The following is a 13,111-nucleotide window of genomic DNA, read 5'->3' on the forward strand; positions in this document are numbered from 1 at the left end:
GAGAGGAAAGACTGACAATCCTATAGTTCTGAATTCACAGTCAATATGAAGGATTTACTTATCACAGGGACATATTCAGCAAGGGTATTGGAAGTTCAGCATGCTGTTATACATATATATCTTTTTAAAAAATCAGTGGGCTACTTCAAATACAGTGAAAACCAGAATTCTGTGAATATTTACAATGTTGAAGACCAGGCATCTGAGCCAAGAAGATGTTTTCCTACAGAATTTTCTTTCTTTTATTGTGTGCCAGGAGGGTTACATCAGCCTCTCTTCAGTACCATCCAAAACCCGCAGTGAAAGAAACACACAAGTAACGAAGAGACGAAGGCTCCAAGTGGAAATTCAATTGTATTTATTTTTCTTATACAGAATCAGAGAAGTAAAAACCAGTACCAAACTCCAGGTAAAATGGTTTGATCTGATTGATCTGGCTGCATACTTTCTGTACACAGAGCACTCTAAATTAAAAAATAAACACAAATGTCATATTACAAAATGCAGAAGTAAATTTTTAAAAAGTTAAAGTACTAGCACGTAAATGATGTAGTGTATTAGGGAAATGGTCTCTGCCAATCACCTATTTTCCCAATTAAATAAATCTAAAATTTCCTTTTCTTTAACAGCATATTTCTTTTTCACAACAGTTGCACCTTCAGAAGTTACTTTCTAATTATGTCATGAGAACACAATTTGTAATCAACAATCCTCTCAGTCCAGATCACCTTCTTTTAGGAGAGCTCTTCTAAACAGTTGTGGTCAACAGCTCCCCAGCATTCTAGTTTTTTCACTGTTTAACGTGCTTCCCATATATTGTGTAATCAGTAGAAGAAATGGCATTTCACATCCTAAATACTATGGTGAAATACTGTCTAACAATTACTTAGATTTAATAGAATTACAAAAAGGTTTTGACAACGTATTTACTTCAAGAAAATGCTTTATAAAAAAAAAAACCTTGAAAGAAAGATCTGTAAAATTATGTTTTAATTTCACTTTCTAATATACCTTTTCTATGACAAAATTACTGGGGAAAATGGTGAGATTTATTGATTTATTTAGAACTAAAAAAACTAGATATCCTGGCAGTTGCTTTATAGTAAGAAATATAGTATAAATAGCACCTTATTGTGAATTCTGCAGGGGTTTTTACACTTACAACACTAGGAAATATCTATTGAAAATTCCTCTTACATTAGGAATTCTAGCTTTAGTGTTCTTTGACAAAGGCCATATCTTACGGCCTAAAAAAAACAACAAAAAATTATATCTGGTTTTATCTATTAGTAAACATATAGTCAGGGTCCATATTTTACTCGGCAAAAGTGTTTATTATGTTCATTAATAAAAGTTCCAACTAACTTCACTAAAAAAGTTTTTCTAGTATTTTCTAATGCCACAAGCCTACTAAAGAATTACTTCTAAAACTTGGTAATAATAAATCACTGTTTTAACTACTTAATAAAAAAGAGGGGTGTCTGTTTCTTTTTATTTTAATAACCTGAAAATCAGTCTATAAAAATATTTTTAAAAAATACAATAACACTGCTCAGTTTTGTTTAGGTCCCTTGTTTTGTTTTTTTTCCTAGAAAGAATATACAATTCTTTTTGCAATTATTGCTAACAAACGAGAAAAAGAATAGTGTTCCCTTCCATTCAGTAGCAACATAAACATCTAGCCCCATCTCCCTCAGAGGAGTGCTTAGAGAGAGGGAAAGTCACCAGGGAAACATAACCCATGGGTCGTTCAGGAAAAAGAAATCACTTCACTGTGTTGGAAGCAACAGCTCTCACCTACTTCCGTGCTTGGCATCAGCGTGGACAGGGCAACAGCAGCCTGCCCGCCCTTCTCCCACATAAAGTGCACCAAAGTCTCCTTTCCTTCTACAACAGTCTTCTAGGACAAAAGCTGTAGTAGAAAATTGTTGCTTTGCTCTTTGGGGGCACCTGGCACACCTGCTTATTTTGGGGGGTACTTCTACTTGTCTATTTCCATTTCACGACTAGTAACCTTTCCACTACATTCCATAACTTTCCTACTTCATCTCTGACCTTTTCACTTGCCTTCTTCCCAACAAGACACAATGTATTCCGTACAGCTATAGTCTGGTATCTCAGAAAGGATCTTATGTAAGATCCCCAACAAATAAGCATCCCACCCCCTGGGAATTGAAAGGTTCCTCTCAGAGACCTGAATTAATCATGTCTTTTCAAAAACAATGCATTTTAAAGAGATTAAATTCATAGATTATAAATAACGTCAGTTCAAAATATTCAACAGTTGAGGACTTCATTGGCACTGCTGGCAAACTGCATGCCAGGTGAACCTGACACTCGCGCTCAGTCCTTGAAAGCTAATAATAATAATAATAATAATAATAAAAATCCCAAAACTTTCTTGGTTACATAAGAGGTATTGAGTACATATTTCATGCCTTTTTCTTCCAACTGTAGCAAAGAGGGTTAGGATAATACACTTAGGGATCCACTTCACTGAATTCAGAAACATACGTCTCCACCGAACGCCCTCAGAGGGCATTTTTTTCTATATCCTGGGAGGGCATTTTTTGTACATCAGAGATCTGCTTTATCCTTCGAACAGTTTCATAGATAAAATCAATTCAAATGCTTGAAATTTTGAAAGCAAAAGTGGCAAGACTTCAGAACTTAAAAAGCAACTGCCTATTGCGAGTACCATCAGGTTGAAAGCTATGTTGTCCTGATGTTTCCAGAATAGTTTCCACAGATAACAATACAGTTGCCACTGATTTTTCAAAAACATGTGGCTGCCCTTCATCAGCCACAAAATCATAGTGCTTTATCAAATAAACATCGAATTTTAACCTGCAATTTTAAAAATTATCCAAGTTGTAATTTCAAAAAGTTTTTTGTTTTTTTGTTTTTAGTATATGCTCATAATTAGTACCAAACTGGTCTCCTTCACAAGATCTGCAGAAGCTGTGACTAACGATGCTGCTACTCTCCCTGGAAGCACGAGCTGTCTAGTTGCTATGCAGTAAAATATAGGGATAAACTACAGCAGGACTGTATATGCTTTTGTAAATACAGAATAATAAGAGCCATCAGAGCCAGCATGGAGTCAAAATTACATTGTATTCCATACAGTAGAATTTTACTATCCATACAATGATTTTTAAAGCTCAAGTTAAATATTTTTTTTTAAAGCATTTGGTACTATTATCATCAATACAGTTGTTGAGAATGTCAATCAGGTATAATTTTGTGTACATTTCCTGGACCAAGCCCCCCATCCAAAGTCACTGCCTGAGGTCAGCTTTTTATGGTTTATAGTCAACTGATCTGTAAATTTCAACCAACACCCACAAAGCTAAGTCATGGGGCAGCAGAAAGGAAAAAAAGGTGAGACAATTCTGCATAATCGATTCTGCATCATAGGAATACAGGCATGCAGGTGTGCAGGTAAAATTTGAAAATGAAATGAATATAGAATACTAATGTATATTTAACTTAAGTTACTGTCAATCAAATCCAGGCAATGGTTCAAAGGGCCCCATGGAAGCAAGAGAGCATGTGCCATGGAGGCAGAAAGTGGTGCACCTGGAGATTGCTCTGCTCCATTGCTTTCCCCAGAGGCCCAGGAAATGTCAGGTGATGGCTGCATCCAGGTGACACTGGTACTGGTTACAGCCAGGTTAGAAAGGGCTCGCTTTTGTTCAGAGCAGACTCTACATCATTGAAGAGGGGGATCAGGTCTTCGGATTCCAAAGTTCCTAGGTCCACATTTGTTCCCGGAAGACAGTCAAGGAAATCAGGGAAACGGCTCTGCTGGGGATTGATGTTCATCGCAGTCTGCCCTGCGTTCTCTCCTACAACAGAGCGAAAGGAAACAAGTTTAATTCTGCTTTTAAACTCTTGAGAAAGGAAAGGTTCAGGGGTTAATAAAACTCCTCCATTTCCACCCTGTCCACATTGTAATGGAAGACCACATTTGCTGCAGGTGTCATAAATTTCATCTCTGGGTTGCATTTCAGCTACCACGGTACTAAGACTAAGTTGGTGGCTCCCTCACCTAAGAGATGCAGAGATGGTGGGTGAATCTCTCCTTACGTACTTTTTGGTAGCCACGGGTCAGCCAAGGAGATAAGAAAGAAGCACGCGAAAGGCACTGTGGATCTGACCTGTGATCCATGCCTTCCTGAAAAAAGGCATGTCGAGGCGCTTTGTCAAAGAGCAGAGTCCTTGCCTCTAACAAATTTTGCATCACAGAGCTGCCACCTAAAGCTTCTATGGACCCACGTCATTGTTCTGTGTTCAAAGACAAGAGGGCACGAGGGTCTTTTGACCCCATTTTTAAAAAGTTGTCCTCACTGATGAGCCAAGGCATCATTTTCAAGGAATTTTTTAAAAAGATTTATTTATTTATTTTTATATATTTCTCTCCCCTTCCCCCCCGTTGTCTGCACTCTGTGTCCATTCACTGTGTGTTCTTCTGTGTCCTTGCATTATCCAGCGGCACTGGGAAACTGCGTCTCTTTTTTGTTGTGTCATCTTGCTACGTCAGCTCTCTGTGTGCTGCGCCACTCCTGGGAGAGAGATCTCCTTGCGGGGCGCACTCCTTGCATGTGTGGCTCCCCTACGCAGGAACGCCCTTGTGTGGCACAGCACTCCTTGCGCACATCAGTACTGTGTGTGGGCCAGCTGCAACAGGTGAAGGAGGCCCTGGGGATCGAACCCTGGACCTTCCATATGGTAGATGGATGCTCTGTCAGTTCAGTTGCGCCCCCCCTCAAGGTAATTTATTAGGTGGGTTCTGCAGATCTTCCCCCTCCCTCCACATGCACACTCACAACACTCTGCCTCTCTTAGAGAGTCACAGTGCAAATGAGCACAGTCAGGTTCTGAAAGTCTTGCAGTAAAGAGATCTGTTTACTTTTGTTTAAGCCAGTATTTCCTAAACCCATTTAGTCACCTAATCCTCTTTTGGCAAAAGTTTATTAATATCCCAACAGAACTACAGTTCAGAAGAACATAGTTTAGAAAATACTGTGCTAGAGGAAGATTCAGTGTTTGGGTATGCTCCGAATATACAGTATAGTTAATCCTTCCACATTGTGATTTTCCCCATCATGGTTTTGATATATCATGGGCCAGCATAAGAAATTAAATGAGAGTTTGGGGAGGGGGGGGTTATGGAAGCTGCAGATGACACATGAAGGCCAGCAGAAAACACAGAAAAAGCTTAGAGAATTTCAAAGGTTATTTTTTAATGTGTTTTGTTACATATGCAATATGTTCAGCATTATACTCCTCAAATTTGTTTCATTTTTCAAAAATTTTCGTATTTATTTTGTATACTCAAGATTTCCTTTTCCTACAGTGTTTTTACTTGACAGTGACCTACATATAGCCTATGACCAAATTCCTGATCCAAATTATACAGTAAGGTACTGTAAACACCCCATAAAAGAAAAAGGAATATTCAGACTTCTTTGGTACAAAGGGAGGGTCAAAAAATTTTTATGCGGATTTTCCAGGTCATATGGGTGCTGTACCCCCAGCCACTATGATGTGGAAGGGATAATTGTAGTGTTGAAGAAAATGCACTGAGCTTGGTGTCAGTGGACTGAGCTCCTTAGCTGTGGAAACTTAGACACATTTAATTCACTTGACCCTCAGTTTCCCCATCTTTAAATTGGGATAATAGTACCTTCTTCATGAGTTGGAGTAAAGTGACATATAGTGTCGGACACACATCCATGGTGCTTGGCATCATTCATGCATGCAAGCATGTTACATATAAAAACAACAAAGTTCGTTGATTGAATATACTGAGAGAAAGAAAAAGTCTAGGAAAGCAAACACTCTTTAATTACAGAGCATCAGAATTACGGTTAACTCAGCCCCAAACAAATGATTTTCAGAAGGATAAAATCTACCACAAAGGTTGAGAAGCACTGGCTGCTAAGGCTATCTTTCACCATAGCCTCAATCGTAAGAAACTTGTTAAAGCCGTTTTTGTGTCTCACAAGCATAGCAGCCTTCCTGAAAAGGGTGCCTAGAAACTTCACAATTCTGAGCAGAATTGAAGAAAATTCATCTCAGCTGTATGTGTTTTCCTAGGAAAAACATCACATCTTTCCAAGTGATGAGGGAACATAATGAAACCTGCTTTTTTGTGATGGCAAAATAATGGACTTTCTATAAGTCATAAAATACCAATGGTTCTTGGGCAGTAGTTTATAGGATTTTCATTGCAAATTGCAAAAGACAATGCTAAACAGTAACTTGAAAATTAAATCAATTCAACATGACCTCAGTATAGCATTACTGATATTGAAAAGCAATATCAAAATAGAAAAGAAACACCAAAATAACTTTTTTCCACCCACTAGAGTGTAGCAGGCAGAAACGAGGCTTATAGAAATTATCTGCTCTAAAAGTGCTGCACGTATTTTTCATCTCCAGTTAAGATCATCCATCTCCATGGATTTCCCATTTTAATTTGATAACTCCAGAATGCATTTAGAATCTAAACAAAATCTCTATTTTAAAGAATTCTAATTCTTTTCTCCTCAGGTACGGAAAGTATAAGGAGACTAATTAAGCTTCTTTTGAAGGTTAACAACCTCCAGACGACTCTTTTTGGAGCAATTTAGCAATCTCAAAGTGATCTTTTTGGTCTTGAAGTTTTATCCACATTCCTTTAAAAAAAAAAAGTAGGCAAGACAAAAACCAGGGAACTCTTAAAAGGCAGTGATTAATGTCAGATATTCTGGAAGGATGGGTGATTTCCCAGCTTTTGCTCATGCCATTCCCTTTACCCTACCCGTGCACTGAGCTCAGCTGTTGTTTCCCCGTGTGTTTTGCAAGGCGAATGCTCCCTGGCTAAGTCACTCAGCATGTGGCCAGTGTGCGGTCAGTGAGTCTCACAGTTCTTTTCTAACCACACAACTGTCCTGCTCACCCACTCATCCCCGGCTTCTCCTCATCTTGTCACTGTATAATTACGTCTCCTTTGTGCCTTCTTCCTTTAGGGACTCCACACAATGAGCTGCCACTCATTTACCGAGGTCAACTTGGAATCCCAACACTTATCGAGAGCGCTGTGGGTGTGACCTGGGCCTTCGCAGAAGGACAGGAAGAGGTCTTGGTGCCAGGCACTGTGATCTATGATGCCGCATATCCCCATGACCTGAGCATATTCCCTCCGCTTTGGAGAAACCCAAGGCCCAGGTAGGCTACAAAACTGAACCAAAGTCACTGCCAGGAAGTGGGGGAGCAAGGATTCAAGCTCAGGTCTGCCTGTCTGCAAATACTTTTCAGGACAGCACTTAATTCTACCTTACTACTTCAAAACACTATTTACCCAGGCAAGGTCATTTTTAAAAGACATTAGAATAGGGCAATGGGTATAGCTCGGTGGTTGAGCGCCTGCTTCCCATGTACAAAGTCCTGGGTTCAATCCCCAGTACCTCCTTAAAAATAAAAAGACATTAGAAGAGAATCCCTCTTTTTTTTTGTTATGTCAAGCTTAGATTTAGAGCTCCTGAGGTTTTTTCGTTTTCAACTTCGCTTTTTCAGCCTTACTGGCTCTCCAGTGTTTAAAAGATGAAAGTAAACAATTATTAAACAAAGGAAGGAGCTAGTTCATAAGGCTATTTCAGAGAGAGAGCAAGATAAATCTCACACCAAAAAATAGAGCGCAGAAGAAAGAAAGGGAGGGGTGGAGGGAGGAAACTGAAGTAATAAATTGAAGAAGAGCAAAACAAACAGTTCAAACCAGCCCCGTGTGACTTCTCGCAGGCCACTCCGTGCAGTCCACTAAGCCCCGAGACCACGGCTCACGGGCAGACCCGGCTGCACTTGGAAGGTGCCTGGCTAACAGCCTGACCTTTGGGTCTCACCAGTGAGAGAGATTCAGAGCACCGAGGGGGGCATCTAGGAGTACTATGGATGAATTCACTGGGAAGAGAGATTTTTAAAATTTTCATCACAGAACAATCACTTTTCTTGCATCAGTGATGAAGGAAGAGACACTTGCCTGAGTAACTTCAAAGAGTGCACACCGCAGCTGTCACTTATTTTTGCCTTTGGAATATCTTCGGAGAGCTTAAGGCTTTCATAATTAAGGGCAGATTAGGACAGTAATACGAATTCGGTTTTTGCACCTGGGGGTCTGGGCCTGAGAACAGCAGAAGAGGGGAGGTAAGCTGAGAAGCCTGCCCGGCCCTTGCCTGGAGGAGAAGTCAGTCTGGTTGTCTTCTTTTTAACTGCAAAGGGAAGCCCTTGTGTCCTACTGAAACTTGGAGCCCACAATCAGGATCCACGGAGTCGCTGAATTTTCCAAATGCCCACTACCAACTGCTCCCCAAGTGCAGTGAATGTCATGAAAAACGTGCACCCTGGCAGAACCGCATACCAAGGTGTTTCTCAAGAGCAAAGGTGGCCTATACTTTACAACCAAACACTGTCTTTAAGCCTAAATATCACATCCTGGAAGGGTGGTATTGCTGGCAGTGCTGTGTTAATGCAGTTGTGAGAAAGGGGCTATATGCAATAAGGATCAGGTTTTTTCAAAAGAAGAATGTAAAATCCCATGCCTGTATATACAACTATATATACATATACAAACTATGGGAAAGGGCTTAGAAATTAAAAGCGCCTAGAGGTTGGGTGGCTCTTATTTGTCACTTTATGTCGTTGCTATTTCGCATTTTTGGTTGGATTTTAGAATTGAGGTGACGGAAGAGACACTTGACAAACACAAACATGCTACAGATACTTGCAGGCTTGGTTCCCACCTGTGTCCATCTCATCCACGTTGCTGAGAAAGTCTTCCGGAGTCGTGGGGACGCTGTAGCATCCTAACCCCAGGCCACTGTCAGTACTCTGCTCCCGCGAGTGGTACGGTCCTCTGAAAAGAAGACGGGGACATTGACTGTGAATCCACTAAGGAATATCCAAATTGGAAGACAGTCACAATACCTGAAACTACTGTAATCCTGTTGTTCTGCCAAACCTTCCAGGTAATAAAGGAAAAGGGGTCTCTGAGCCTCGTTTTCACTTTGAAAGATGCATGCCAATGTCAATGAAAATATTAAGTTGAAAGCAAATAAAACGGGCCAATCACAGGAGGTGAACACTGATTTCATCTCCAAATAACAATGTGAATGCTGTTCTACACACAGCGTCTGATGCCACTTATGCAAAACTTAAAAAGCAAAACAGAAAACAATATTGAATATTGCTTATGGGTACACACATAAACAGGCAGTAAAAGGTGCAAAAACAGGTAGGTGTGAGGGACACACACCTATTTCAGGATAGTGGCTACCCTGGAAGGGAATGAAGTGGAATTTCAGTGGTGCTGTGGATGGGGTTCAAATATTATTAGTTAAATATGTAAAATCATGGAAATATGGGTGGCAGATACATGGGGAACTCACATTATTCTTCACATTTTTCTATACGTTTGATGTTTTTTAAAAATAATTTTAAAAGCCCATTCCCTAATTTTTAAAATTACTGTTTGTTTTCATCTCTCTTTATTTTAATAACTCATAATTGTACTTGTTTGTTTGCCAGCATCCTGCGCAGGGATAGAATAGATATAGGAAATAGAGTAATACCTTTTATTTGGGTTCATAAGGCTACAATTAAAGGTGACTACTTCTACACATAAAGACATTTCTAGCTAACTTTTCCTTCCCTTCCGCTCACGATTCAATTTTTAAAATATCACCTCCTTCCTTTTATTAAAAATTTTCTTTTGAAATAATTTTAGATTCACAAAGATGTTGCAAAAGAGTACCAAGAGTTCCTATGTACCCTTCACCCAACTGCCCACAATGACAACACCTTATATAACCACAGCACAATTAGGAAAACCAGCAAACTGACATTGGACAACGCTAGTAACTGAAGTATAGATCTTACTCAGATTTCACCATAAACATCAAGTGTTAACTGTTCTGTTCTCTGTTTGCCATGATACCGTGCAGATACCATCCACATGACATGGCTCCCCGCCACCCCCAGCTAGCTACATGAAAATGCAAGCTTCTCCCAAATAATTACCGGGCAATACCATCCTATTTAAACTGTAACTCGATCTCCACTTTTCAGATTTTTGGCCAGGTGTAACCCATGTCCCACAGCCAATTTTTGAATTTGAGATTTTAAGGAAAGTAGATTACTTGCTCTGCTTTTTTTCCCCTCGGCCGTCTCCCCCCACTTCTTCTCTCTCTTCTCACCCTGTTTTCCTACACTCCCCACCATTGCCTCCCATAAACAAAGACCCACGACACTCGAGACCACAAAATAAAGCAAGCAAAAAGCGTGGCCCCAAATCGTAACTTACCCATTAAGGAAAGGATCTGAGCCATTGTTAGTGATGGATCGCATGTCAGGGTTCATGGCAGGTGGGTTCACGGGAGCCTGCACCGTGGCCAGAGTCTCAGCTTCCATGGGGAGCTGTCTGCAGAGGGCAGCTTCCTACAGAAACAGACAATCAGGGGTAAGGGAGCGGTTATGCACTCATTGGCACGGGAACTGGAGAAAAGTATGCTTCACATGAAAACTTTTCCCCAAGCAAATACAAAGAAAAGCACTTTATATTTTTTCCAATAAATTTTTTTAAAAATCAGAAAACCATCAGCCTTCTGTCTCTAAAGAAAGTCTTATAGACACAAGTCACTTCCCCACATTTACAAAGGTCCTGAGAAACGCCAAGTGATACTTGACCGAACTTAGGGCGAGATTTAGACCAAATCTAAATCATTCAATTCAAAGCTATCAGACTCTCCCGGACTACCAGGTACATTCTGGTCTTTGTCAGCAAAGCTATGGAACTACAGAGCTCAGGCTTTCTATTAAATCACACCTAGCAATTTAATGTCAATAGGGGAGAGCAAAAACAATCAGTTAAAAATTTTGTTAGTTTTTCTGTTTAACTAATTAATTTTGTTGACTTGATTAAAATGATTGAAGCTTGGAATCCATACAGACATAATCCAAATCCCACTGAAGATCCAATTGTTGATGGGACATGGATTTCATTAGCAAAAAAAGATAAAGCTAGTGTATATAAAAATGAATTTATTGACTCTAATTACTTTCTTCAGTGCAACCTCCAGGGAGTCCTTCCCATTTAAGACAAACATGACCAGATACCACATTCCTTTCAAATTCGTTGCTGTTTCCAAAGCAACATACTTCTGTACGTTTATACTTGCATGCAAAACCAAGGCTAGGTCCTTCCCCACCTTTATGCCTACCCGTTTTCCACTTTCCATGCTGAAGTCACTGGTCTCCCCATTCCTCAACCCCCAAAACCATGGATACAATGGCAAACAGAACATTCAGGCCACCTAAGTAACAGTATCTCTGGTAGATCTCTTCCAGCCCCAACATGCTATGATTTTAGAGAGGGACTTGCTGTCTAGACAAGTCCCAGTGAAGTCATCAGCCATAAAAACTTTCGGTTACTAGAGTTCATCGTACCGTTACTAGGAGCTTGGTTCTGCATGATTCTGACAAACAGTGAAACACCCAACTGATAAGAAACTGCACTGTTAAAGTATTCTGAAATAAATACCCTGACCAGAAAGGGCCTCTAGCTCACTTCTGTTCATCCAGATTGCAAGTAATGAGAATATTCAACGAATACAGATTTTATTCAGTAGCCCGTAAAAAAGAAAATGAAGATTCTTTAAAAGGTGATTTTAGTCCATAATCCAAATCTTAGAAGTACCTTCTACTGAAGAAATCTAGAAAAATCAAATTATTTTTAATAATAATTTTTTTACACAGTGGGCAGTGTGCTTTGGAAACTTTGTTTCCCAACCAGGAGGCCTCTGTCATAGACCAGCAGGGAATGTCTGATTGAAGCTGGCAGGAGAAGCCCAGAGCCCATCAGTCCCAATCCTTTCATGTACACTCATAAATCCTGACCCAAACCACTGTCTGAAAGCATCTCCTCAATGATATAATTTCTAGTTCTTTTTTATAAGCTATAACTGCAAGAATCCTATGGGTGGTAACTTTTATTCCCCCCCAAATTAAATTTACCTAGAACATTCTATTCCCCAACCATGCTGGATAAATGTGGGGCTTTATCCCTAAACAAACAGCCTTTTAAACTTACACGTTGATAGATGGCTGTATTTCTTTATATTTGACAAAATTTCACCATGATATGTATTAAGAAAACTGGATGAAATTGCAGCATCCAGTGGTTCGAATTTAAATATAAGACTCAATGCCGGAGAAGTGGAGTTGGCCCAATGGATAGGGCGTCTGCCTACTGCATGGGAGGTCCAAGGTTCAAACCCAGGGCCTCCTGACCAATGTGATGAGCTGGCCCACGTGCAGTGCTGATGCGCGCAAGGAGTGCCCTAGTGAAGAGGACTTGGCCCAGTGGTTAGGCCGTCGGTCTACCACATGGGAGGTCTGCGGTTCAAACCCTAGGCCTCCTTGACCCGTGTGCAGCTGGCCCACGCGCAGTGCTGATGCATGCAAGGACTGCCCTGCCACGCAGGGGTGTCCCCCGCATAGGGGAGCCCCACACACAAGGAGTGCGCCTCGTAAGGAGAGCCGCTCAGCGCGAAAGAAAGTGCAGCCTGCCCAGGAATGGAGCCGCACACATGGAGAGCTGACACAACAAGATGATGCAACAAAAAGAAACACAGATTCCCGTGCTGCTGACAACAGAAGGTGGACAAAGAAGAAGATGCAGCAAATAGACACAGAGAACAGACAACCAGGGTGGGGGGGGAGGGGAGAGAAATAAATAAATAAACAAACAAATAAATAAATAAAGGCGTGCCCTGCCACGCAGGGGTGTCCTCTGCATAGGGGAGCCCCACGTGCAAGGAGTGCGCCCCATAAGGAGAGCCGCCCCATGCAAAAAAAGCGCAGCCTGCCCAGGAGTGGTGATGCACACACGGAGAGCTGACACAGCAAGATGATGCAACAAAAAAGAGACACAGATTTCGGTTGCCGCTGACAAGAATATAAGCGGACACAGAAGAACACACAGCGAATGGACACAGAGAGCAGGCAATTGGGGGGGGGGGGAAGGGGAGAGAAATAAAAGTAATAATATAATAATACTCCTTTAAAAAAA

General features: G+C 40.8%; 1 protein-coding gene across 3 annotated transcripts in view; it reads right to left on the minus strand.

Moving 5' to 3' along the window:
• Nucleotides 1-335: 335 nt before the first annotated feature.
• Nucleotides 336-13,111, minus strand: part of WWTR1 (WW domain containing transcription regulator 1) — a 136,445-nt gene continuing 123,669 nt past the window's right edge. For all 3 annotated transcript variants that reach the window (XM_058295139.2, XM_058295141.2, XM_058295140.2), the window contains exons 5-7: nt 10,346-10,479; nt 8,787-8,899; nt 336-3,851 (exon numbers count right to left, since the gene is read on the minus strand). In XM_058295139.2, coding sequence (XP_058151122.1) covers nt 3,667-3,851; nt 8,787-8,899; nt 10,346-10,479 — 432 coding nt within the window. In that variant the 3' untranslated portion in view covers nt 336-3,666. The remainder of the gene's footprint in view (nt 3,852-8,786; nt 8,900-10,345; nt 10,480-13,111) is intronic.

Source organism: Dasypus novemcinctus, chromosome 4, assembly GCF_030445035.2.
Source record: "Dasypus novemcinctus isolate mDasNov1 chromosome 4, mDasNov1.1.hap2, whole genome shotgun sequence".
NCBI lineage: Eukaryota > Metazoa > Chordata > Mammalia > Cingulata > Dasypodidae > Dasypus > Dasypus novemcinctus.